Source organism: Delphinus delphis, chromosome 19, assembly GCF_949987515.2.
Source record: "Delphinus delphis chromosome 19, mDelDel1.2, whole genome shotgun sequence".
In the NCBI taxonomy this organism is placed as follows: Eukaryota; Metazoa; Chordata; class Mammalia; order Artiodactyla; family Delphinidae; genus Delphinus; species Delphinus delphis.
Window position 1 is genome coordinate 12,318,627 of NC_082701.1, and position 23,190 is coordinate 12,341,816.

A 23,190-nucleotide genomic window follows, 5' to 3' on the forward strand; every position below is an offset into this window, starting at 1 on the left:
GCAGGGGGCTGTCCTCTGAGATCCCACTGCAGACAGCAGCCCAGAGGCAGCACAGGGGGCTCTGGGCATTGCCTGTCCTGCTTGCAGGGGCAGCAGCTGCTGCGTGGCTGGTACCAGATCTTCACCTGGGAGCTGGTGTGGGGCGCCTGTGGAACTCCTTGCCCTTAAACTTTGGCGGTCTTCAATAGCACATGCAGCCCCTGGCCTGGGCAGGTGGGAGTGAGGTGTGTACCATAAGTGGGCACAGCAGCCCTGTGAGAGGCTGCCCAGCAGGCAGGAGGATGTGTTTTGCAACCTGCAGCAGTTGGTGTCAGCTGCTCCCTTAGAGGGGGCTCAGGGAGCTGTGTCGTGGAGCCAGGGGCGAGGTGCGAGAGGTGGCCTGGTGCCAGAGTGGTGTTTACAGATGGCCGTGGCCGCCCAAGCTTGCAGGCCCTGCCTAGTGCCCTCCTGCTCCAAGGACCCCTGTCTTCCTTCTCTTGGGGAAGCTCCATCTCAGCGGGGCCCGGGAGGGGGCGGTAGATTCCTTCCTCACTGGCCCATGGCAGGAGGCCCCTGGGGCTTTGGGCAGAGCGGGAGGGCAGGTGGCTGCAGGGCATTTTGAGTGTCCACTCTGGGAAGGCACATAGTTCCTGTGACCCATGGGGGCCCACCCCTTCTGGCCTGGGTCTCCAGGTCCTACCTGGAGCCCCCTCCCTTGGCTCTGAGGGACCAGAAGGGGACACTAGGTCTGGGAATGCCACCCTCTCGGTGGGACGGCTCAGGACAGGCCCAGGAGCTGCCAGGCTCCCAGGTGGGTGTGCCCAGCATCCCCCACGCCACCTAGGTGTCCTCCTTGAGGACGTGCCCCCGGCTGGCCCTCATTGTAGGAAGGGTCCAAGGACAGGGTAGGCAGCCCCTTGACCAGAGAGCCCCACTGGCCAAGCCTGTGGCCCATGAGGTTACTGATTCGCCAGCAGCAGATCTCTGGGTGTGCCTTTTCTTAGCAGAGGGGACTGTTGGCCACCTGGGGCTGGGTGTGGCCTGCTGATCCTGCTGCCTTTTCCTAGGGGCAGGGAGTGGTTCCAGGCCCAGGGACACCCCCCAGCCCAGGCATTCGTGGTCACGGGGCCTCCCCCACCCGCCAGTGACCTGGAAAGGCTGCTTATGCTCTGAGCTCCTCCATCTTTCCAGGGCAGCTGGTGTGACAACTGGGGCTCCCCTCACCCCACCCCCCAAGGATGGGGCCCTCTGTTCCATGCTGCGGGTGACTGCACCTCTGGGACCATCGGGCCCGACTTCTCCCGCCTTGTATACAACACATGGGATGCTGCCATGGTGCTCCCACCTGACCTTGAAGTCCTACCTGAAGGCTCTGTGAAGATCCTGGGCCTTGCCTTCCCAGGCAGCTCCCTGGCCCAGGCCTCCTGTTGGGGGTCCTGGCCCCTCCACCTCCCCCTGATCTGCTCCAGCCTGTAGGTGGCCCTAAAGTGCCTCAGACCTGGAAATGGGTGGAGTGTGCCACTGGGGATCACCCTGGGTCCCTGGAGCCCACTTGGCCCTTAGGCTTGGTGTTAGGAGGTGGGTCTGCTGGGCATCCTGAGTTGCCCTGCTGAAACCCGTGCAAGACCTTACAAGATTCCATCGGAGCCTGGTAGGATTTGGCCTTCGTCCAGGCTCATGAAATGGTCACAGAGGACGCAGCAGAGGGAGATCCAGAGCTGACTCACGTGCTTCTCACCCCCATAGACACCCCCACCCCCCTCCCCGCCAATTCCAGGGACCCTGGCGTCTGCCAGGCTACCCACATGGCTCCATCCTCCCTGCCCAGGCACCAAGAGGAAATGTGTAAATGCCGCAGCACAGACACCAGATCCCAGAGAGGCCTGGCCTGGCAGCCCTGTCCTTAAGCCCTCGCCTGACCTCCCCATCACTCTCTCAGACTTCTGCACAAGTCTTTAGGATCCATTTGAGAATCTGGGATCTTTTTGAGTTCCGTGACCTATAGTTTGCACAATCCACCTTTTTCTAAAAAGGGTGCTCCAGTCTCGGGGCACTTCCCGTTTTCCAGGATTCCTCCCACATTTCCAACTGCCCTTTCAGCAAAGCACTACCCCTTGCCCCACCCTGGGCTCCTTGGCATTTCTGGGCTGGAAATCTGGAGCCAGCTGTTCATGTTCCCAACTGATGACAGGGGTCAAGGCCTCGTGGGGTTCTGGAAGACACAGTTTCCTTAGTCTCCAGGTGGCCGCTTTAAGCAAATAGCAGGGTTTGCTCAGGCACCTAATGCCTCTCACAGAGAATCACTGGGTGCTCAGAGACCAGGCTGGACTTGTTATTCAGGGTGCTCGGTGGGCCCAGGGGGCCAGGGGTTGTTTCCCTGATGCCTGTCACCCTTCTCCCTTGGGGTGGGGGCTACAGTGGCCAAGCTAGGACAGCAAGATATAGGTCCTTACTAGTGCAGGGGTCTCTGCCTCTGCCTCCCCCGAGGTCCATGTAGCCCCACCCAAAAGCGGCCCTGGGGACTCAGATTTCTCTGCCTGGCAGGTGCGCCTTTGGGCTAGCAGCACACCTGCACTTCCGGTTTGCTGGGAGATGTGCATCTCCTGCTGGAGCCAGGCTGGGGCAGGCAGTTTGCTGATTGCCGCCTCCCAGGAGCCTGAGCCCCACGCCCCAAAGCCCTCTCCTGGGCCGCCTCAGGGTAGCTGCCTGGGGCCGTGTGGTCAGAGCAGGCCTAAGGCTGGAATTGGCTGGGCGTTCTGGGAGGGGCGGGTAGGCGGGGCGGCTAGTCTCTCCGAATTGCCTTTGTCCCTAGTTTTCCTGTAATCCGCAGGTTGGTCCTAAGAAGGTTTGCCGCAACCTCTAAGCAGCTGTACGCGTCGCGGAGTCTGCGCCGCGGGGGTGGGACACTGGGTGCAAGTCCAGGGCCGCGACAGGGGGCGGGCACTTACGGGAGGCAGGCCTCTAGGAGGGGTGGGGGCTGGCAGAGCGCCCAGGCCACTCGGGCCGTGACCTTCGCAGACGTGCCCTAGGCTCCAGGGCGGCCCCGCGGGCTGGCCGGCGCAGGGTGGGGGAGGACGCAGGTCCCTGGGGGGAGTGAGGGAGGTTCACCCGCTAGCTCCCTGCGGTTCGCGCGGCCCACACCAGTGGGGGTCCTCTAGGCGGCTCTGTGGGGCCCACGAGGTTGACCTGCCGGCCGCGGCCGCTTTAAGGCGGGGGCCCCGCCTCCGGGCTCGGGGCGGGGTCTTAAGGGCCCCGCCCCCTCGGCTCCTCCCCCGGGCCGCGCGGGCGCATTGGCTGTGCGGGGCGCGGGTGGCCGGCAGCCCTTTGAACGGGCGGCGGCGCGGAACGGGCCGTTTTGCGGCTGGGGCGGGGCTGGTGTCCGGGCTTCAAGGGCTGTGTCGGGGTCGGGGCCGGACACCTACGCTCCTCGGCGGCGGTGGCGGCGGCGTCCGGGCCATGGCGGCCGAGGCGCGCGTGTCGCGCTGGTACTTCGGTGGGCTGGCGTCGTGCGGGGCCGCCTGCTGCACGCACCCGCTGGACCTGGTCAAGGTGAGTGCGGCGCGGGGAGGGTCCGCCGAGAGGCTCTGCGTGGAGCGGGCGGCGGAGGTGCCCCATGGTCCCCACTTTGCTACCTGTGTGACCTTGGACTGGTCCCTTGGCCTCTCTGAGGCACTTTACCCTGCACTTTTGAGGACACTCGTTCTCCTGGCTGACACGTTGAGGGGGTGGTTCTCTGAGCGCAGCTGGAGGCACCCCGGCAGGACCATGCGCTCCCTCTGCCTACTGGGTGCCAAGCACACACACAGAGACGGAGGAAGGATGTGGCCGGCAACCTTGCTTTGGGCTGCTTCTTCCTGGGAGGTGGGCATCTGGAAGCCATGATCCCAAGGCTGCATGCAGGTCCTGCCCAGTGAAGGTGATTGTTTCTCCCAGGGAGAAGCAATCACTGTTTCTGCGTTTTTTTGAAAAAATGCTTATGGGGCAGAACAAGACAGAGACTCCCTTGTCCCTGAGGCAGGCCAATTTTCTGCCCTTTCCTCACCACAAACAACAAAGAAGGGCCAGAGGCACAAAGCAAATTTTGGCCAGTGGGCCCTGGGCCAGGGAACCTGGGCTGTGGTCTTGTGGGGCCTGTTGGCAAGGGCAGCCCCCTGGCCACCCCCTTCCTTATCCCCACCCAGAGCAGCCTGCACCCCACATTGGCCCCCTGGGAGGGATTGGCACCTGTGTCCTGGGCTGACCCAGCCACCCATCAAGCCTGGCCACCAGGAAAAGCAGGATTAGCAGATGTTGGGGATGGGGCTGAAGCTGGTAGGCCCTCTGGCATTTAGAGACCTGGGAGAGGCCTGCATGGCTCCTGGTAGCCCCCAGGGCCTGTGATGTGGCCTGGCAGAGCAGGGCCAGGTAGGAAGGTGCTTTTTGGTTTGTGGAGAGAGGAACCCCTTCTCATGCCTGTTTTGTTTTACTTTCTGGATGCCCGTACAGGTCCCTTTGCCCTCCTGCCTCCCCCATCGCAGGCTCGGGAGGATCAGGCTCACTGTCTCTGCCTGGATGTGGACACAGCCTCCGGGGGCTCTTGGAGCCCTCCCTGGCCCTGGGCCAGCCTAGAGTCACTTGTCCAAGGCTCCTTGGGGCGTCACTGCCCCTTGCCCCCTCCCTTCCGCCCAGGTGCTATTTTGCTGCAGAGCGCTTGGGGTGGGGGTGGGAGTCTGGGAGGCCGGCAGACACAGGAATGTGGCCGCCCTCTGGCCCAGGGAGCACACGGCCCCGTGCTGGGGTGAAGCGGGCGGTGCCGGCAGCCATGGAGGCCTCCAGCAGGGGAGGCCCTGGCCAGGGTTTTTACTTCTCGTCATCGTCTTTGGAAAAAGTATCTTAAAACTCCTTGAGCTCTGCCTTTGCCCCACGTCTTGGCTGAACCCTCACTGTGGCTTCTCGCCTTCACGGAGGCTGCTGTGTGGCCGCCCTGCCCCCAGGCCCAGAGGGCCTTCTGTTCCCAGTTCACAGCACACTGAGAGAAACTGAGGCAGAAGAATCAGTAACTTGCCTCCGCGGGTCCAGCCAGGACCTGACTTGGCTGGAGAGTGTGCTGCAGGGATGGACTCTGAGGCGCCCTTCCCCCTGTGCGCCCCCGGTTTCTCACCCACCTCTTCCGAGTCTCCCATGTTTCTTCAGGTCAACTCTGAGCCCCCCTAACGCTGCCTCTGTCGAGAGGCAGGCGAGGCTACAAAGTGGGGCCCTGGAGTTGCCTAGTGTCCTCATCTAAAGGGTGGAGCTGACGACTCCACCCCATGGCAGGTGGAATTGGGCTCACATGTCGGCTGGTATTGTCTCTTGTGAGATGGTGGTGTGAAAAAGAGGTTGGCGCCAGCCGTGGACACAGTCCCGGCTCCACTCCCCAGCTGGTGCCCTTTAAGGCTTCAGTTTCCTGTCTCTAAATGCGGGTGCTGGTAGCACTTCGCCCACAGGCTCAGCATGTAAAGGTGGAAGATTGTGGAAAAGGGCTTAGAGCAGAGCTGGCCCTGGTCAGCTCCAGATGGGCCGTGGCTCTGAGCAGGTGCGACCCGCGTCCCCACAGGTGCATCTACAGACGCAGCAGGAGGTGAAGCTGCGCATGACGGGGATGGCGCTGCAGGTGGTGCGCTCCGACGGCATCCTGGCTCTCTACAATGGGCTGAGCGCCTCCCTGTGCAGACAGGTACCTCTGGGGGGCTCCCCACCTCCCGGGGTAGTGGGTGGGTGGGACTCACGGCCAGGGGTCCCTTAGGTCTTGATCCCAGAGCCCACACTCAGCCCAAGGAGGCAGAGGGATCGCTGGCCTCCCCCAGGCCAGTCGCGCCTCTTGTCCACCGTGGATGCCCTGTGGGCATGGAAGCTACTTTCTCCTTTTCAAGGCTGCTTAGGAGGAAGGAACCGTAAGGCCTGGGGAGCCAGCAGCCCCCCGGGTGGGTGCAGGGCGTGGCAGTGTGAGATGTGCTTCTGCCTTGCACAGGGTTGGCCATGCTCTCACAGCCGGCCCGAGACCTCCGCCTACAGATGGGGATACTGAGGCTGGCAGGGGCGAGGCGGGAGAAGAGGAGGGTGCGGGGCCTGGACTCAGCCAGCCCTGGGTTCACGAATTGGCTCAGCTGCTTGCTGGCCGAGAGGTCCCTGGGTGTCCCTGTGGTCCACGTGGTGACGACCATGCACTGGAGGGCCAGGGGTGTGGGGGGTGCCCAGCGCCATCCCTCCCCCTGCACCCTCTGAGCTGGGCCCCTTCTCCCCAGATGACCTACTCCCTGACTCGATTTGCCATCTATGAGACCGTGCGGGACCAGGTAACCAAGGGCAGCGAGGGCCCCCTGCCCTTCTACAAGAAGGTCTTGTTGGGCTCCATCAGTGGTGAGCAGCCGGGTGGGCAGCGGCGGGGCAGGTGGGGCGGGGGTCATGTGACCCCTTGCCAATGGTCACATGTTGGCTGTTGTGACAGGTTGTATCGGCGGTTTCGTGGGGACCCCCGCGGACATGGTCAACGTCAGGTCAGTGCAGTCCCCGAGGCTGGGGTCTTGCTGTCCCCTGGTGGGGCCGGCCTCGCTCGCTGGGGTCTCAGTGTGTTCAGCCTGGAACAAGCCACTCAGACCTCAGGGTCTGGGGCACTGGGGGATGGCGCTGAGCCTGTGGCGGGGCAGCCCTGGGTGGGGCCGGCTGCTCACTGCCAGAGGGAGCCCCTGACGCCTGCTGGGGTCTGTGGGGCGTCTGGCCCTGCCGCCCCCTGAACCCTCTGCTTGTTTCAGGATGCAGAATGACATGAAACTGCCTCAGAATCAGCGCCGAAAGTGAGTAGCATGGTGTGCCCGGGGGTTTGGGGGATGGGGCTGAGAAGACCCCTGAGCAGCTCTGCCGGGACCCGGTGGGGACTCCAACAGGGTACCGCTCCTGTGGGGTCACGGGGAGCAGGTCGGGCGGCTGACAGCCTTTGGAATCATACATTGTGAGCGTCTGTTTTGGAATCCTGAGGGGGCTTCCAGGACCTCTGGGTTCTTCTTCCCCTGTGGGAGGACCCCGGGGTTGGGGGCTGGACTGGGAGGTGGGCAGGGGTTGGTCACTCTTTACTCCTTCTTGCACCTGTGCACGTTTGCATGAAGGGTGGTTTAGAAGTTTAAATGAGTTTGGTCTTCAAAAGGGTTTGGGAGCTGGGTGGTTGTTTTCGTGGTAAAAACACCGTTTTGCGTGAAGCCTAAGACACTGGATTCTGAGGCCCTGTTTATGGACCGATGCTGTAATAAACGCTGGGCACTGGTATCAGCCAGTTCAGGGAGAAGTGTGGCTCCAGGTGGCCCCACTGGCCACTCGCTGGCCAGAGCATAGGCTGTGGGGAAGGGGGCCCGGCACGGCGTCCCATCCTCTCGCCCCTGGTAACGGCCTGCAGACAGGACTAGCCTCAGAGCTGGCAGCCCGCCCTCCCCCCCGCAACAGAGGGTGTTTTCCTGTGGAACTTGGGATCTTCAGGCCCTGAAGTCCCCTGAGCAGGGAGACTGCTCTGAGCTGTCAGAAAAGGCCATTGTTCTCTGGCCCCTGTGGCACTTTGACTTCCTCCTGGCCTGTGATGGGGGCATGGCCTGTGATGGGGAGGACCTTCCCAAGGGAGCCAGTGGTCAGGAAGAGCTTCACATGGGCCCACTCTCTGTCCCCTGGCAGCTATGCCCACGCCCTGGACGGCCTGTACCGCGTGGCCCGAGAAGGTGAGAGGGGAGGTCCTTTGCACGGTGGGGGCCTGGGGCAGCCTCCAGCTGGGACCCAGGAGCGGGCCTAGGGAGAGCGCTGTTAAGGACTTGGGGGGAGGCCGGAGGGGTTTGGGCCGGGCACCCAACCTCTTCCCTTCCCCCGACAGAGGGTCTGAAGAAGCTGTTCTCGGGCGCAACTATGGCGTCCAGTCGAGGGATGTTGGTCACCGTGGGCCAGGTAGGGCTTCCGCTTGGGGTGGGACTCGGGCAGCATCTGGGGGGCCTGGTCGCAGCCCTCTGAGAGGTCCCAGAGGAAGGCAGTGGGCACAAACACACATGGGGCCGGGGAGGTGGGCTCAGGCCGGCCTGGGCCTCATCTGTCCGCCCAGGTGTGGTGACGGTGGATGACCCACAGAGCATGTACTTGGCCAGTCCAGCTGGTGTCATCGTGGGCCCCATCTGCTTTCCCCCGAGCTGTGGGCTGTCCCTTGGGCCCTGAGCATCCCTGTTCCCCCAACAGCTGTCCTGCTATGACCAAGCCAAGCAGCTGGTTCTCAGCACGGGGTACTTGTCCGACAGCATCTTCACTCACTTTATCGCCAGCTTCATTGCGGTGAGTGGCGGGGGTGGGGCCCTGACCAGCCTTGGGAGCTGAGGGCGCCTGGGATGAGCAAGGGCTCAGAACGGCAGGACGCTTTGGCCCATCTGGCGGCTGCCCCTCTCAGGCTGCATTGGTAGGCGCCAGGGTCCTGGGGAGGAGGCCATGGATTCCCCCAGAGCCCAGGCCAAGACTGTTCCTGTTGTCCTCCATGGCCCTGGGGGTCCAGGATAGTCCTGTGGTGAGGGGGGTGAGGGAGGTGAGGGGGGTGAGGGAGGTGAGGGGTGCCCACCCGCCCTGCCTGGCAGACCCATTGGCGACGACCTGCCTTCCAGGGTGGATGCGCCACATTCCTGTGCCAGCCCCTGGATGTGCTGAAGACCCGGCTGATGAATGCCAAGGGCGAGTATCAGGTGAGTGGGGGCCTCGCCCTGCTGCTGCTGCTGGGTGAGCCTGTGTCCTTGTGCCAGGGTGTGGATGAGGCTCTGCCCCTCCACCCACGACTGCATCCCTCCCGGTTGCCGTCAGGCCTGCAGCAGCCTGGGCTCTGTGTGTGTTTTTGGTTTTTTTAAATAATTTGTTTATTTATTTATTTATCTCTGGCTGTGTTGGGTCCATTGTTGCTGCGCGCGGGCTTTCTCTAGTTGTGGCGAGCCGGGGGCTACTTTTCGTTCCGGTGCGCGGGCTTCTCACTGCGGTGGCTTCTCTTCTTGCAGAGCACGGGCTCTAGGCGTGCAGGCTTCAGGAGTTGGCACGTGGGCTCTAGAGCGCAGGCTCAGTAGTTGTGGCGCACGGACCTAGTTCCTCTGCAGCACGTGGGATCTTCCCAGACCAGGGCTCGAACCTGTGTTCCCTACATTGGCAGGTGGATTCTTAACCACTGTGCCACCAGGGAAGCCACCTGTATGTGTTTTTAAATCAGATTCTTTGACTCGTTAACAGAGGCAGTTGGATCACTGCAGTCAGTGAAACTCGGCACGGTGCAGGTCGGCAGGTCCAGCGCCTGGGGCCAAGCACCTGTCCGAGGCTCCCTCCATCACGCACAGTGTCTTCTGTGCCTTTATGGCAGCCGCTCAAGCACCGTAGGTGCCTGGCAGGTCAGCCTGGCCCTGGGTGTTTTTTCAGATTCTAGTTTTGCCTGGTTAGTGGGCAGGGCAGCCCTTGACCTTTGTGCCTGCCAACCCCACCTCCCGTGTTTACCTTTGAACTTGCAGGCTGCTTTGCACACTCATGCCTGCCATCAGGTGCGGGGGTGGGGGGTGGGCGTTTGTGCCTTTCGAGAAGCAGCTTTCCATCTTATTGCATTATCTTGCGTTTTTTGCAGGGTGTTCTGCACTGTGCCATGGAGACAGCGAAGCTTGGGCCGCTGGCCTTTTACAAGGTTAAGCAGGGGCGTGGCTGGGGCAGGGGGGCAGGGCAGGGGGGTTCCCTCCAGGGCTATCTTCACATCCCCCCTCCTCTCTCCCTCAGGGCCTCGTGCCTGCCGGCATCCGCCTCATGCCCCACACCGTACTCACGTTTGTGTTTCTGGAGCAGCTTCGCAAACACTTCGGCATCAAAGTGCCGTCCTGATGTGGCCGTAGGAGCAGATGGGTCATGCCCAGCCCCCTGCCCCAGTATTTTCCAGAGTCCTGGAGGGTCAGCAGCTGAGCGCTGCCCTGAGCCCAGCACCTGCCCGCCGTGCTCCGACCCCCTCCTCCCTGGCTCAGGACCCCCGCCCCAGCCTGCCTGGCCAGCCCATAACCATCGTCCCCTCCTGAGCTGCTGCCCACACCTCCACCCCCTGCTGCCCACCCCAGGCTCTCCCCACCTGATGTCCAGCGGCCTCCTCTGCACACCAGTGACTCCCTCAGAGGAAGGTGTCTAGGCCCCAGGTTCAGTTTTCTCTCTCCCCAAGTAGGCAGTTGACCCTGGAGTTGGGAGGGGCAGGCTGTCCAGGCTTTCTGCAGTCTGGAGTCTCCAGCCCCTGTAGTCTCTTCCTTTCACTAAGCCCAGGGCCCCCAGCACTGTCTTCCAGCAGCTTCCACCGAGGACCTGGGTGATAGAGTGGGGGTGTGGACCCCCGGCATCGCTCACCAAATGACCCGTGCACCTGCACTTTCATCCCAGGAGAGGGACCATAGCTTTTATGATGTTCTCAAAGGTAGCTGCGCACGCACAGCTGCCGGGCCAGGGCAGAATGAGTACCCAGGAGGGAGGGTCTGGGTGTGACCCACAGGTGCCCCACACCCCTGCCCCCCGGTCCAGCCCATCCCCAGTTGCTTTAACAATCAGTTTCACCAAAACCTCTCAGTGCCAGCAGGCGGCTGCTGTCTTCATGGAGCGTGCAGTGTCCCCTCCTGGCTCCCTGAGCAGGAGTGGCATGTCCACAGGGGCTCCTGTCTACACAGCGGTCACTTGCAAGGTCCCCAGCAGCTGGTCAGCCAAAACGCCACTGCCCAGGTTCCACTGCCACAGCAGCCTGCAGATGGGCTGGGAGCTGCATCTGTCCGCCTCCCCCAGTCACCTGGCCACTGTGCCACACCCCCCGCCCCCCCAGCAAGTGGCCAGCACTTCCACGTCGCCCTACAGGGGTGTTAATAAAGGACGGTGAAGTGCTGGGTCTGGTTTCTGTGTCCAGGCCACTAACTAGTCTGCCTCGCTGTCTCAGGCTACAAGACCATCCTCTGCACCCTCCAAGGAGGGCTCTTGGGTTTATGGAGGAGTAGGGCCCAGAGGAGGGGAGAAGCTGCAGCCCTGCCTGGATACACTGGGATGGCCTGTGGACAGATGGCTGGGGCGAGCGCAGGGCCTGCACATCTAGGGGTGGTCAGTGTTGAGGTCCTGGATCCAGGTCACTGTGGATCCCACAGGGCTGCCCCTTCCCAGCAAGCATCTGGTGCTACAAACCCCCTAGGAATAAGATTTCCCAGTAGGACTGGCTGGTCTCCCTAGAGGTGCCCCTTGAGTCAGAGCCCTGGGGTTTTGGACACTGGCCTATTGTCCAGCAAACCCAGAAGGGCCTGGGAGACCCTGGTTCTATGGGCTGCAGACCCTCAGACAGACAGGCTAGGGCAGGAGCTGGTGAGAGTACCATCCTGAGGCCTTTTGATGTCCCAGGACAGGTGGAAGCTGCCCCAGGGCTCCTGCTGCCCCAGCCAGGGGACAGGACAGATGCCCTGGGCAGTTCATTCAGACATCAACGCCTCTGGCACCCTAGCCGTGAAGCAAGGAGAACTGTGGAGCATTTCAAGCAGATAAAAAGTAGAATTTTAGGTCGTGGTGATAGTTGCACAGCTCTGTAACCTGATAACCACTATATCGCAACAAAGCTGTTACTTTAAAAAAACAACAGGGCTTCCCTGGTGGCGCAGTGGCTGAGAGTCCGCCTGCCGATGCAGGGGACACGGGTTCGTGCCCCGGTCCGGGAAGATCCCACGTGCCGCAGAGCCTGCGCATCCGGAGCCTGTGCTCCGCAACGGGAGAGGCCACAACAGTGAGAGGTCCATGTACCGCAAAAAAATAAAAAATAAAACCCACATGCCCCCACCCCCACCCCAGCCTCAGCGGTGAGCTCTCACCAGACTCATGTTGAGGTGTTCACACCCCACAGACCCTCCCCACCCCTGGATTATTTGGAAGCAAATCCCAGATGTCCTGTCATTTATAGATAAATACTTCACAAGTCTCTGAAAATGCTCTTTAAGAAAATCTAACATAACTACAATAGTAACTAACACGTAGGAAACAAAGTGGCCCGTGTTACCATCATCAGATTTCTCGGTTGCCACATGCGTGTTGTCAAGTTGGTTTCGTTTGAATCCAGTCCAGCTGAGGCCTCCTACTCACGTCTCTCTATTGCCGGCGTCCCCTCCCCATCCTTTCTTCACAGGATAAGCCAGGTCCTTGATCCAGCTGCCTCTCCTTCCTCCGTCTGTGAATTTCCTAAAACCAGCAGATGGATCTGGATTAGGGTCACATTTCTGGGCTACTGTACAGGGTATGGAGTGCATGTCCTGCCTCAGCGTTTGGGCGCGAGGCAGCTACTGGCCTGGAAATGCATGGTCGGTGTGGGGGGCTGGGGTGCGGGCCAGACTTCCTGGGCCCTGGGCAGGTGGGTGGGTGGGGGGGTCTCACAAGGAGCCTCGCCCTGGGTCTGGCCTGATGCTGCCCCCGCGCTCAGGCTGGAGCCCCGCTGAAGCGGCTGGAACCCAGAGCCCACACTGTAAAGCGGGAGCGGTGAGGGCGCGTGGCTGTTCGTGGGGCAGGCTGCTTCTCTCGGACCCCTGGCAGGTTGAAAAGGCAGCGTAGTTCAGAAATGCTGCCCACACAGGGCCGCGTTCTCTGTCCTGAAAGCTGCTTTGGTTTGGAGCGTTGGGATCCTCTTTCCTTGCCTGCGGAAGTGCCCGGGCAAGCCGGGAAGTTGGCATTTCACCAGCCTCCTTCCAGCCCAGCCAGTTTATGTGGCGCTCCCTGGACCAGTGTGTGGTGGGGGGAGGAGCCCCGTCTGGTTTGGGGTGGGGCACTGCAGGGTGGGGGTGCAGAGGGTAGTGAAGGGATGCTAGGTTTCCAGGTAGGCCATGGGGGTGGGCTTCGGGCACAGTGCCTGCCCACCCGCCCTGCAGAGGCCCAGCTTCCTGGACAGGGGCACAGAGGGGGGAAAGAAAACGAGACAGACCGGGGGCAGCAGGAAGGTTGGGGCAGGTCAGGGGCAAGGCCCTTCCCCGGGGAGTTCTCCACTTTTGTGGGTTCAGAACCAGCCTGAGAAGGTGAGCTAAGCAGTGGGCCGGCCCCACCTGCAGGTCACCTGACCCCAGGTAAGGAAGCATGGATTTCACACTCTGGCAGGGAAGCAAGTTCAGCATTTCATGACTCAATCTCCACCTTTCTTTCTTAAAGAAAGACGATCGTTTACAAAAAGTTACACAATGAGTAGCCGTTGTCAAGAAGTTACAACAAGGGTGCCAAGACAAGGCAGCAGGGAAGGACGGTCTTTTCAACAAATGGTTTTGGACGTCCACGTGGAGAATGAGCTTGGACCCTCCCACACACATGCACAAACCGCCTGGAAATGGATCACAAAGCTGAAACTATAAACCTTGTAGAAATGAACGAAGACCCTGCAAATGAGAACAAGCGGGGCTGTGTACTCAGCTTGCTGTAGCAGGGAGACAGCCCCATCACTTGCATGTTGGCAGAGACTCAAAGGCAGGCAGAGGAGGGGCCAGCTTCATAGTGAAAGGGGGGCTCAGGTGCGCCCCGAGTGGGCTCGGGGAAGCTGTGGGCGGCCAACTGGAGGTGCTGCAACCTGTGTGGTTGCTGAGGGGAGCCTACTTGGCTTTCTCTGATTGGTCCTGAGCTGGAAGCGGAGGCAGAAATTAGGGAAGCTGGCAGGTGTTGGCCAAGTTTGGGCCGGTTGCTACAGGGGCTTAGAAACACACATCCACACAGAAACTTGCACAGGCATCTTCAGAACAGCATTACTCATAACGCCGAAAAGGTGGCAACAGCCCAAATGTCCGTTCCCTGATGAACAGATAAGTAAAATGTGGTATATTGTGTACAATGCAATACTATTTGGCCATAAAAACGAAGGAAACGCTGACGCACTACAGCATTGATGAACCTTGAAAACATTACGCTGCGCTGGGTGGAAGAAGCCAGTCACTAAAGACCACACATTATTATGTGATTCCATTTGTATGAAGTGTCCAGATCAGGCAAATCCAGAGACAGGAAGTAGATTAGTGGTTGCCAGGAGCCGGGATGCGGTGTGAGGAAGGGGGAAGTGACTACTGAAGGAGACTGGTTTCCTTTTGGACTCATGAAAATGTTCCAAATGTAGTAGAGTGATGGTCGCACAATTCTATGGATATACTAAAAATCACTGAATTGTGCACTTTATTTTTTTTTAAATAAATCTATTTTTTTTTTTGGGCCGCGTTGGGTCTTTGTTGCTGTGCACGGGCTTTCTCTAGTTGTGGTGAGCGGGGGCTACTCTTTGTGGTGCATGGGCTTCTCACTGCAGTGGCTTCTCTTGTTGGGGAGCACGGGCTCTAGGTACGTGGGCTTCAGTAGTTGTGGCAGGCAGGCTCAGTAGTTGTAGCTCGCGGGCTCAGTTGTTCCGCGGCATGTGGGATCTTCCTGGACCAGGGCTTGAACCCGTGCCCCCTGCATTGGCAGGAAGATTCTTAATGACTGCACCGCCAGGGAAGCCCAGATTGTGCACTTTGAATGGAGGGATTGTATGGTATGTGGTAACCAAGGTTTGCGCTCCTTGACCAAACTCCAGCCAGGTTCCTCTGGGCCTGCTTCTGCATCAGGCCTAGAAAGCCTTGGTTTCTGACAGCTCAAGCCGCATCCCCGGGGTGACTCCAGCCCCCCTTAAAGTGCCCGCCTGAGGACGGGCATCTCGGGTCTCTGTGGGAAAACAGAGGCTTACCTTGGACAAGCGCTGTTCATGAACCAGATGGGGGTCTCAGGGTCCAGGCGCCTGCATGCTTTAACTGTCTGCTGCCTGACTCCACTAAGCTACCCCTCCCAATTCCCACATTCTCACTTTAAAACACCAGTCACCGCCACACAAATCGAAATTGAGTTCAATTCACCCTGGAATTGTCCCCACTGCGGGTATAGTGCTGATTAGAACCTGCCCTTTGCACTTCACCATCCAGCTGTGTTTATCTCTGACATCGGACTGTGTCTCAGTGATGCTGTCTGGTGCTCCCTCTGGCAGCACATATATGAAATTGGAATGATACAGAGATTAGCATGACCCTGTGCAAGGGCGACACGCAGATTTGTGAAACGGTCCATATTTTTTCAATTTAAAAAAAAATTCAAGCAATACAGAATGGTGGAGAGAAGAGAGCAAAACAAATAAAAAATATGCTTCCACGTCTATCCATGCCTCGTCAGCCGGTGTGGGTGTAGATGACACAGAAAGAAAACTTCTCGTTAAGATGGGATCATATCGGGACTTCCCTGGTGGCGCAGTGGTTAAGAATCCACCTGCCAATGCAGAGGACACAGGTTTGAGCCCTGGTCCGGGAAGATCCCACGTGCCTCGGAGCAACTAAGCCCGTGCACCACAACTACTGAGCCAGCGCTCTAGAGCCTGCGAGCCACAACTACTGCAGCCCACGTGCCACAACTACTGCAGCCCGCATACCTAGACCCTGTGCTCTGCAACAAAGAGAAGCCACCGCAATGAGAAGCCCGTGCACCGCAACAAAGAGTAGCCCCGCTCTCCACAACTGGAGAAAGCCCACACACAGCAACGAAGACCCAACACAGCCAATCAATGAATCAATCAATCCATCAATTTATTAAAAAAAAGATGGGATCACAGCATATGTCATCATTTATAATGTTTCATAAAAATGTTAAATCTCGTATTCATTACATGTTTTGCTTAGAAGGGAAATGAATATATTTAACTTGGAAAAAAGAATTGGGTTGATGCAAGGAACACATTAAATGAGGGATGCAGGTGCCACGCCCACAGAGCCAGAGGTGGTCAGAGAGCCACACTGATATGATGGACCCTGGGGACTTTGGGGAAAAGAAGGGACGTGAGGACATCTTTGTGATGTACACACTCCTCACAAGTGCCCATCCTGCTCAGGCCCACCCCCTTTTAAAAAAATATTTATTTATTTGGTTGCGCCAGGTCTTAGTTACAGCTTGCAGGATCCCTAGTTGTGGCATGCATGTGGGATCTGGTTCCCTGACCAGGGATAGAACCCAGGTCCCCTGCATTGGGAGCACGGAGTCTTATCCACTGCGCCACCAGGAAAGTCCCTGCTCCGGCCCTTTGAACCAGCCCTTCGTAGAATTTTGGATCCTGGAATGAGGCTGCTGACATTTGGGACAGCTGGGGACGAGGCGTGAATCTTGAAATCAGCCCAAAGGAGCACAGAGGGCCAGATGGAGCAGGTAAGGGCAGGCAGCCTGGGAAGGGAGCTGGCCTCCACCAGCCAGCCCAGGGACATGGCTGCGCCATCCAGGTCCTCCCTGCCTTACTCCCTTGTTACTGCCAATGGTCAGTCTATGTGTTTATAAATATTTGTTTCAAGTTGGTTCACCACAATACAAATTTGCACACACAGCAGGGTTTTCTGGGGATAATTTACTTCCTTCCAGACAAACCCGGGCCCTGACCCCTCCCCAGAAGAACAACCACTGCCACCAGGTATTTTCCCCACGTTGCTTAAATTTAACAGAAAAAATAAAAACAGAAGTGAGGTGGAAGAATCTCCAGTCATTGGAAAGTATCTATTTTTTACAAGAGATATTAGTTCCCAAAAGATGACGGAAACACCGGGAAAGAGGAGTCACTTGGTTTGGTTCCCCTCCTTCTGACACCACCCTCTCCCCCACCTCCTAACTGCTGACAAGCTGGAGGGACCAAAAGGCGGTGGCAGGAGCACCCAACACAGCACCCAGAGGCCCAGTACCATCTCTGGGAGGCTGCTCTGAGCTCGGCTCCCACAGCTGCCCTCCCCATCTCCAGGGGCTGGGCAGCGGCCTTCCCAACCACCCAACTGCCTGGCAGTGGCAGGGGCTGGGGGGCGTGTGCAGCTTGTCCTCATGGCCAAGTTGCCGTCCTGCTGGTGCTACAAGCTGGGGGTCTGTCCCTGGAGCTCAGATCCACGCTTGGTGGCCAGGAGGACCCCTTCTCAGGGCTGATGGGAGTGGGGATCCTGCCCTCTCCTTGCCCACACCTGTGACCCTTAAGGACGCCCATCCCGTTGTGTCCCATCCTCATAGCCACACTGTAATAGGGAAGAACTTTTGTATTCTATTACATGTTAATCGCTAAAGGGATGTTGCCTATAAGCTTAAATTATACATAATGGCCCATCTCTGGGAACCCTGCCTCCCAGGTAATGAGCATTAAGTTAAAATACCTTTGTTTAGCTCACAAGAAACATCCTGACCAGGCCCACCTGTGAATGACTGCAGAGAGGAAGAAATTAACACATCCCCTCCGGAGGCTGACCTGAACCAGGAAATGCTTGACTTTGACTCCCTCCCTTAGTAAAAAAGAAGCCTGAATTCTAACTCAGGTAAGATAGTTCTTTGGAGCACGAGCCCACCATCTTCTCAGTTTGCGGGCTTTCCAAATAAAGCCGTTATTCCTTGCCCCAACAATTTGTCTCTCGATTACTGGCCTGTCATGCGGCAAGCAGTACGAGCTTAGACTCCGTAACACGCCATAGCTTTACATCATCGAAATCTAAACACTAAATGCTGTGTTTTGTGTATCTTTGTTGCACAGAGGTTTTGCCTCCGTCCCGTTTGTAACAGCTGAGCTCTGGTCCTGATTCTGCTCAAGGACGCCCAAGTCCCCCCCTCCAACCCCACCCTCCCTGGGGGCCTGGAGGGCCATCCAGTGTCCAGGATCGAGGGGGCCTGTCCCGGCCTCCTGGGAGGAGGCGGTTGGTGGTCCTGCCCCCACCCTGGCCTCTCCAGCAATCTTCTCACCCGCCTGCCCGGATTTCATTTGTGGGTGGTCTTTCCCAGAAAGGCTGGGTGGAGTCGGAGGTCTGGGGGCTGCCTGTCGCCTTTGGGCCTGAACCACAGCTTGGCTTCTGAAAGCTTCCAGATCCCACCTCCCCTGTAAACACTGACCCGATTCCCCACCCTCTCAGGGTGACAGGCTTGTTCTGAGTTGAGGCCTAAATGACTCTTTAGGCCTGAATGTCAGTGACAACCAGGATGTTTGTCTCGGGGTCGTCCTGGTACAGTTCCTGGAGCCACAGGGCTGCCCTTGGTCTGCACGTCAGCTCCTCCCAGTCCCTGCTTGGCCTCTGCGGTGTCTTCGAGGACATTTTCTGCCTGAGTTACAGGGTCACCTCTGACCATTTCTCTGCCCTCGACCTTCCTGAGTGTCTGTCTTAGCGTTTCTAGTCCGTGTCCTGCTGTCCACGCCCTCCAGCCCTTTGCTCCCTCAGCCGCCCCTCCCTCACCATGGCCGTGTCCCCTCCTCTCTGAGAGCGGACGGATAATTGGAGCGATTCCTCTAGTTCTTTCTGATGCCCTTGGCCCCTGATTGGGTTAACTCTCCATGACTGGGTGTTTGGCGTGTCTCCGCGCAGGCTGCGGACTTTCTTTTTCTGCCCCCCTTTCCTTCCTCTGTTTCTGGCACCCCATTTGCAGGTCACTCTGCCCCTTATCTGGGCCTGCCTCGTTTCTGACCCCGCTGCTCTGAAGCAGTTCAGTTCCCGGGCTCCTCGGGCGGCTGCCCTCCCTCCACCCTGGCCCAGGGCCCAGGGCCTCCCGGGGGACCTGCCCCAAGAGGGTGGAGCCAAAGGGGGTGCTACCTGGCCGCCCAGTCCCAGGGCCGGTGCTCAGGGAGACCAGGAGCAGAGGCCTCCCCGCCCTCCGTGCACTGGTCTCTCTGGCCAAGGTGCTCCAGCTGCTGGGTTCGGGCCTGCGGTGACAGAGCCAGGACGTGGCTCCCACGAAGGGGCTGAAGAGAGGCCAGCTGCTGACCATCGGGCCGAGTGGCCTCCCTGTGGCTTGTGGCTCTCACAGCACGGCCACTAGGTTCCAGAGGGACCTTCCCAGAGCCAGTGTTCCAGAAGACCACTTGAGAGGTTTTAATAGTTCCCCTGAGGGGACTTCCCTGGTGGTGCAGTGGTTAAGACCCCCTGCTCCCCAGGGAGATCAGCTCCGTGCTCTGCGACAACCTAGAGGGGTGGTGTAGGGAGGGTGGGAGGGAAGCTCAAGAGAGAGGGGATATGGGGATGTATGTATGCTTATGGCTGATTCACTTCGTTGTACAACAGAAACTAACACAGCATTGTGAAGCAATTATACTCCAATAAAGATCCAATAAAAAAAAAAAAAGACTCCGTGCTCTCAATGCAGGGGGCCTGGGTTTGATCCCTGGTCAGGGAACTAGATCCCACATGCATGCCACAACTAAGAGTTTGCATGCCTCAACTAAGGAGTCCACCTGCCACAACTAAGACCCAGCGCAACCAAAAGAAAAAGTTTCACTGATGTGTCATTTATCCTAACACACGATGAACTGCACACAATCACAGTGCACAGTTTTAGAAGTTTGTGCAGACAATACACCCTGAAAGCATCACCCCAGGCCAGATGGCAAACATCACCCCCCCAAAGTTTCCTCCTGCCCCTCTTCGTTCTCCCCATTCTCGGACAATCACTGACAGGCTGTAGATTCCTATAGATTCATTTCATGGAGTTCTATACTCTATACTTTCATGTAATGGAAACACGTAACGTTCTCTCTTTTTGTCTGACTTCCTGGCTCAGCATAAGTACTCTGAGGTCCATCCAAGTTGCTCACGACATCTTACGCTGGGCACCATCCCATTGTATGGACGGAGATGCCTCAGTGTGCTTGTACACTCACTCCCTGATGGACACTAGGGCTGTCTCCAGTTTGGGGATATTACAAATAAAGCAGCTATGAAAACTCGTGTACGATGTTTGTACGGACATACATGCACTTTCGTTTCTCTTGGTAAAAACCACTAAGAAAGTGACAAACTGTTTTCCAAAGTGGTTGTACCATTTTCATCCACTGGTAGCAGAGGAGTTTCAACTCCCACCAGCACTTGGTAGAGTCAGTCTTTTTAACTTTAGCCATTTTCATAGTGTGTGGTGGGGTCTCACTGTGGTCCTAATTTACATTTTCCTAATGACTAAAGATGTGGAGCATCTTTCATGGGCTTACTTATTTGTCATCTATGTATCTTCTTTGGTGAGGTATCTGTTCAAATGCTTTGACCATGTTTTTACAATTAAACTGTTTTCTTTTTATTGAATTTTGAAAAACATAACCCCACTAAGTTATTTCAATTTTCCTTGTGGGAAGATTTTAGTTTAGTTTAGTTCCTTTTTTTTTTTTTGGCCACACAGCATGCGGAATCTTAGTTCCCCAACCAGGGATCCAACCCTTGCCCTCGGCAGTGAAAGCACAGAGTCCTAACCACTGGACCTCCAGGGAATTCCCAAGGGAAGATTTTAAACTAACAGTTCCATTTCTTTAATAGATACAGGGCTATTCTGGTTATCTACTTCATTGGTGAGCTTTGGTAGTTTGTGTTTTTCAAGGAATTTGTCAAAGGTATTGGCATAGAGCTGTTTATAATATTACCTTATTATTCTTTTAATCACTATTGATTACTAATTGTTCATGTTTTCTAAGTTACGCATTTAAGGCGATAAAGTTTTTCCTCTGAGACTGACTTGGGCTCTATTCCACAAGTTTTTGACCAATAGTGTTCTCTCATTATTTGTCATTTAAAATTTTTAATTTGCTCTTTTACTCAAGAGTTAGTTATCTGAAGACTTTTTTTTTAAGTTTCAAACTATTTATCAATCAGTGTAAACCCCATCACAATACACCAACATGATTTTGTGCGTTTAGAGGGGAAATATTTCCTGGTTAAGTGGAATATTGTGCAGATGGCTTCTGGAAGAACTTCATTCTAAACTGCTTTACAGTGAAACATTTAATTTAGAAGTCTGGACCTTCTTTCTTCAGTTTGCTGTAATCTACATTCACTGAGTAGAACTTGTACTGATCACTGGGACCCAGTTTGTTCCAGGGTTCTGGGTTATTCTCTCTGTCCCAACTGACATCTGGATTGAACAATGCCAGGCGCAAAACGTACAGCGCTGCTCCAGTACCTCCTGCTCCAATAAATATGAAGAGGGGGATCACGCTAGGATGCTCCTTGGCCTGACCGATGATCTGGTGGATCATGGTTGCGACAGAAGCCTCGAGTCCAGACGGAGAGAACGACAAACTTGCAAAGCCTCTTATTTTTAAAAATAAGACAAATCCATAATTATAGCTGGAGACTTCACCACCTCTCTCTCAGTAGTTGACAGAAAACTAGACGGAAAATCACCCGGGATGTAAAAGACCTCAGCATCATCAACCAACAGGATCTAATCGGCATTGATCGGACATTCTACCCACAACAGCAGGACACAACTTCTTTTCACAACACAGCGTACTAGCCACCATACAATCACGATCATGGCAAGCCACCAGGAGTCACTTGGACACACATTCTGTTGAAACGCCTCAACAGATTTAAATGAGTTGAAATCATACAAATTATGTCTCTGACCACAGTGGACTCAAACTAGAACTCTTCAACAGAAAGATAACAAGAAAATCCAAACACTTGGAAACTAAACAACACATTTCAAAATCATTAGTGGGTCAAAAGAGGGAAACTACAAAATAAGGTGAACTGAATAAAAATGAAAATACAACATACAAAAATGTGTGGGCAGCAACAAACAGGGTTTAGAGGGAAATTCATAGCATTAAATGTTTATATTAGAAAAGACTATGTAAGAATGTATTTTTCAAATGAAAAAAATGTAAACTTCTACCTTATGAACTAGAAAAAGAAGAGCAAAAATAAACCGAAAGCAAGCAGAAGGAAAGGAAATTCTAAAGGCAGCAGAAATCAATTAAAATGTAAATGGACAAATAATAGAGAAAATCAATGAAACAAAAAGCATTTCTTTGAAAAGATCAATCAAATTGACAAATTCTAGAAAAACTGATAAATGCGGACATCACTACAGATCTTTCAGACACCGAAAGGAGTGTAAGGGAATATTACAAACAACGATAAAATTTGACAATTTAGATGAAATGGAACCAATCCTAGAAAAGCATAAATTACCACAACTTACCCAATTTGAAATGGATCATGGGAATAGCCGCATAACTATTATGGACATTGAACTCATAATTTTAAAAATCCCAAAGAAAGAACTCTTCAGCCCAGATGGTTTCATGGAGAATTCTACCAACATTGAAAGAAAAATTTTACACAATCTCGTCCAGAAAATAGAAGAGGAGGAGATACTTCTCAATTCATTTATGAAGCTAGTATTACCCAGATACCACAACCAAACAAAGACAATACAAAATAAGAAAACGAAAGACAAACAATTCTCGCGATATAGATGCAAAAAACCTACAGCTAACATTATACTTAACAATGAAAGACTGAATGCTTTCCCTGTAAGTCAGAACGAGGCAAGGCTGTCCACTCTCACCACCTTTGTGCAGTGCAGCACCGGAGGTTCTAGCCAGTGCACGAAGATGAGAAAATAAAATAAAAGGCAGCCATACATGAGAAGGAAGAACTAAAACTGCCCCTATTTCGGACGATATGACTGTCTATGTAGAAAATCCCAAGGATGCTACAAAAGAAAAAAACAAAACAAAACAAAAAACCTCCTAGAACTAAATTTTTCTTTTTAGTGTAAAAAGAAAGTTGTTTTTGGTTTTTTTTAAGAATGCCATATTCTTAGAAACTAAAATGTGCACTCCTAAGTAACAGCTGCTGAAGAGATAATCACAACAGAAATTATGAAAAATTTAGAATTGCCCAACAACGAAAATATGACACATCGAAAGTTGCAACACTGAAGGGAAGCTTATAGCCTTAAATGCATTTATCACAAAACTATGTTAAAAAAAAAAAAGTATCTAAGCATTCAACTTAAGCAATTACAAAAAGAACAGAGTAAATCCCAGAGAGAGCAGAAGAAAGTACCAAAGATAAGAACAGAAACGAATGAAATAGAAATTGACTAACAATAACTCAAAACTGGTACTTTAAAAAGATGTGTCAGGGCTTCCCTGGTGGCGCAGTGGCTAAGAATCTGCCTGCCAGTGCAGGGGACACGGGTTCGAGCCCTGGTCCGGGAAGATCCCACATGCCGCAGAGTAACTAAGCCCGTGCGCCACAACTAGTGAGCCTGTGCTCTAGAGCCCGCAATCCACAACTACTGAAGCCCGCGTGCCTAGAGCCCATGCTCTGCAACAAGAGAAGCCACCGCAATGAGAAGCCTGCGCACCGCAATGAAGAGTAGCCCCTGCTCACTGCAACTAGAGAAGGCCCGCACTCAGCA

The 23,190-nt window shown here is 55.6% G+C and overlaps 1 protein-coding gene, 1 long non-coding RNA gene and 1 other non-coding gene across 3 annotated transcripts in view; 2 read left to right on the top strand and 1 right to left on the bottom strand.

Annotated features, from left to right (window-relative positions):
• The first annotated feature begins 3,049 nt into the window (after positions 1-3,049).
• On the top strand, positions 3,050-10,879 carry SLC25A10 (solute carrier family 25 member 10). Its single transcript, XM_059997111.2, has 11 exons — positions 3,050-3,528; positions 5,555-5,674; positions 6,243-6,357; positions 6,446-6,494; positions 6,750-6,791; positions 7,654-7,697; positions 7,847-7,917; positions 8,200-8,292; positions 8,613-8,690; positions 9,602-9,658; positions 9,748-10,879. The coding sequence occupies exons 1-11, from the start codon at positions 3,436-3,438 to the stop codon at positions 9,847-9,849; spliced, it is 864 nt and encodes a 287-aa protein (XP_059853094.1). The 5' UTR covers positions 3,050-3,435; the 3' UTR covers positions 9,850-10,879.
• Positions 8,727-23,190, bottom strand: part of LOC138413887 (uncharacterized) — a 33,595-nt gene continuing 19,131 nt past the window's right edge. Inside the window, exons 2-6 of the long non-coding RNA XR_011246263.1 lie at positions 12,023-12,201; positions 10,088-10,311; positions 9,795-9,845; positions 9,478-9,612; positions 8,727-9,130 (exon numbers count right to left, since the gene is read on the bottom strand). This is a non-coding gene — a long non-coding RNA (uncharacterized lncRNA). The remainder of the gene's footprint in view (positions 9,131-9,477; positions 9,613-9,794; positions 9,846-10,087; positions 10,312-12,022; positions 12,202-23,190) is intronic.
• LOC132415605 (U6 spliceosomal RNA) lies at positions 14,977-15,078 on the top strand. Its single transcript, XR_009517327.1, has one exon. It is a non-coding gene; the product is annotated as a U6 spliceosomal RNA (small nuclear RNA).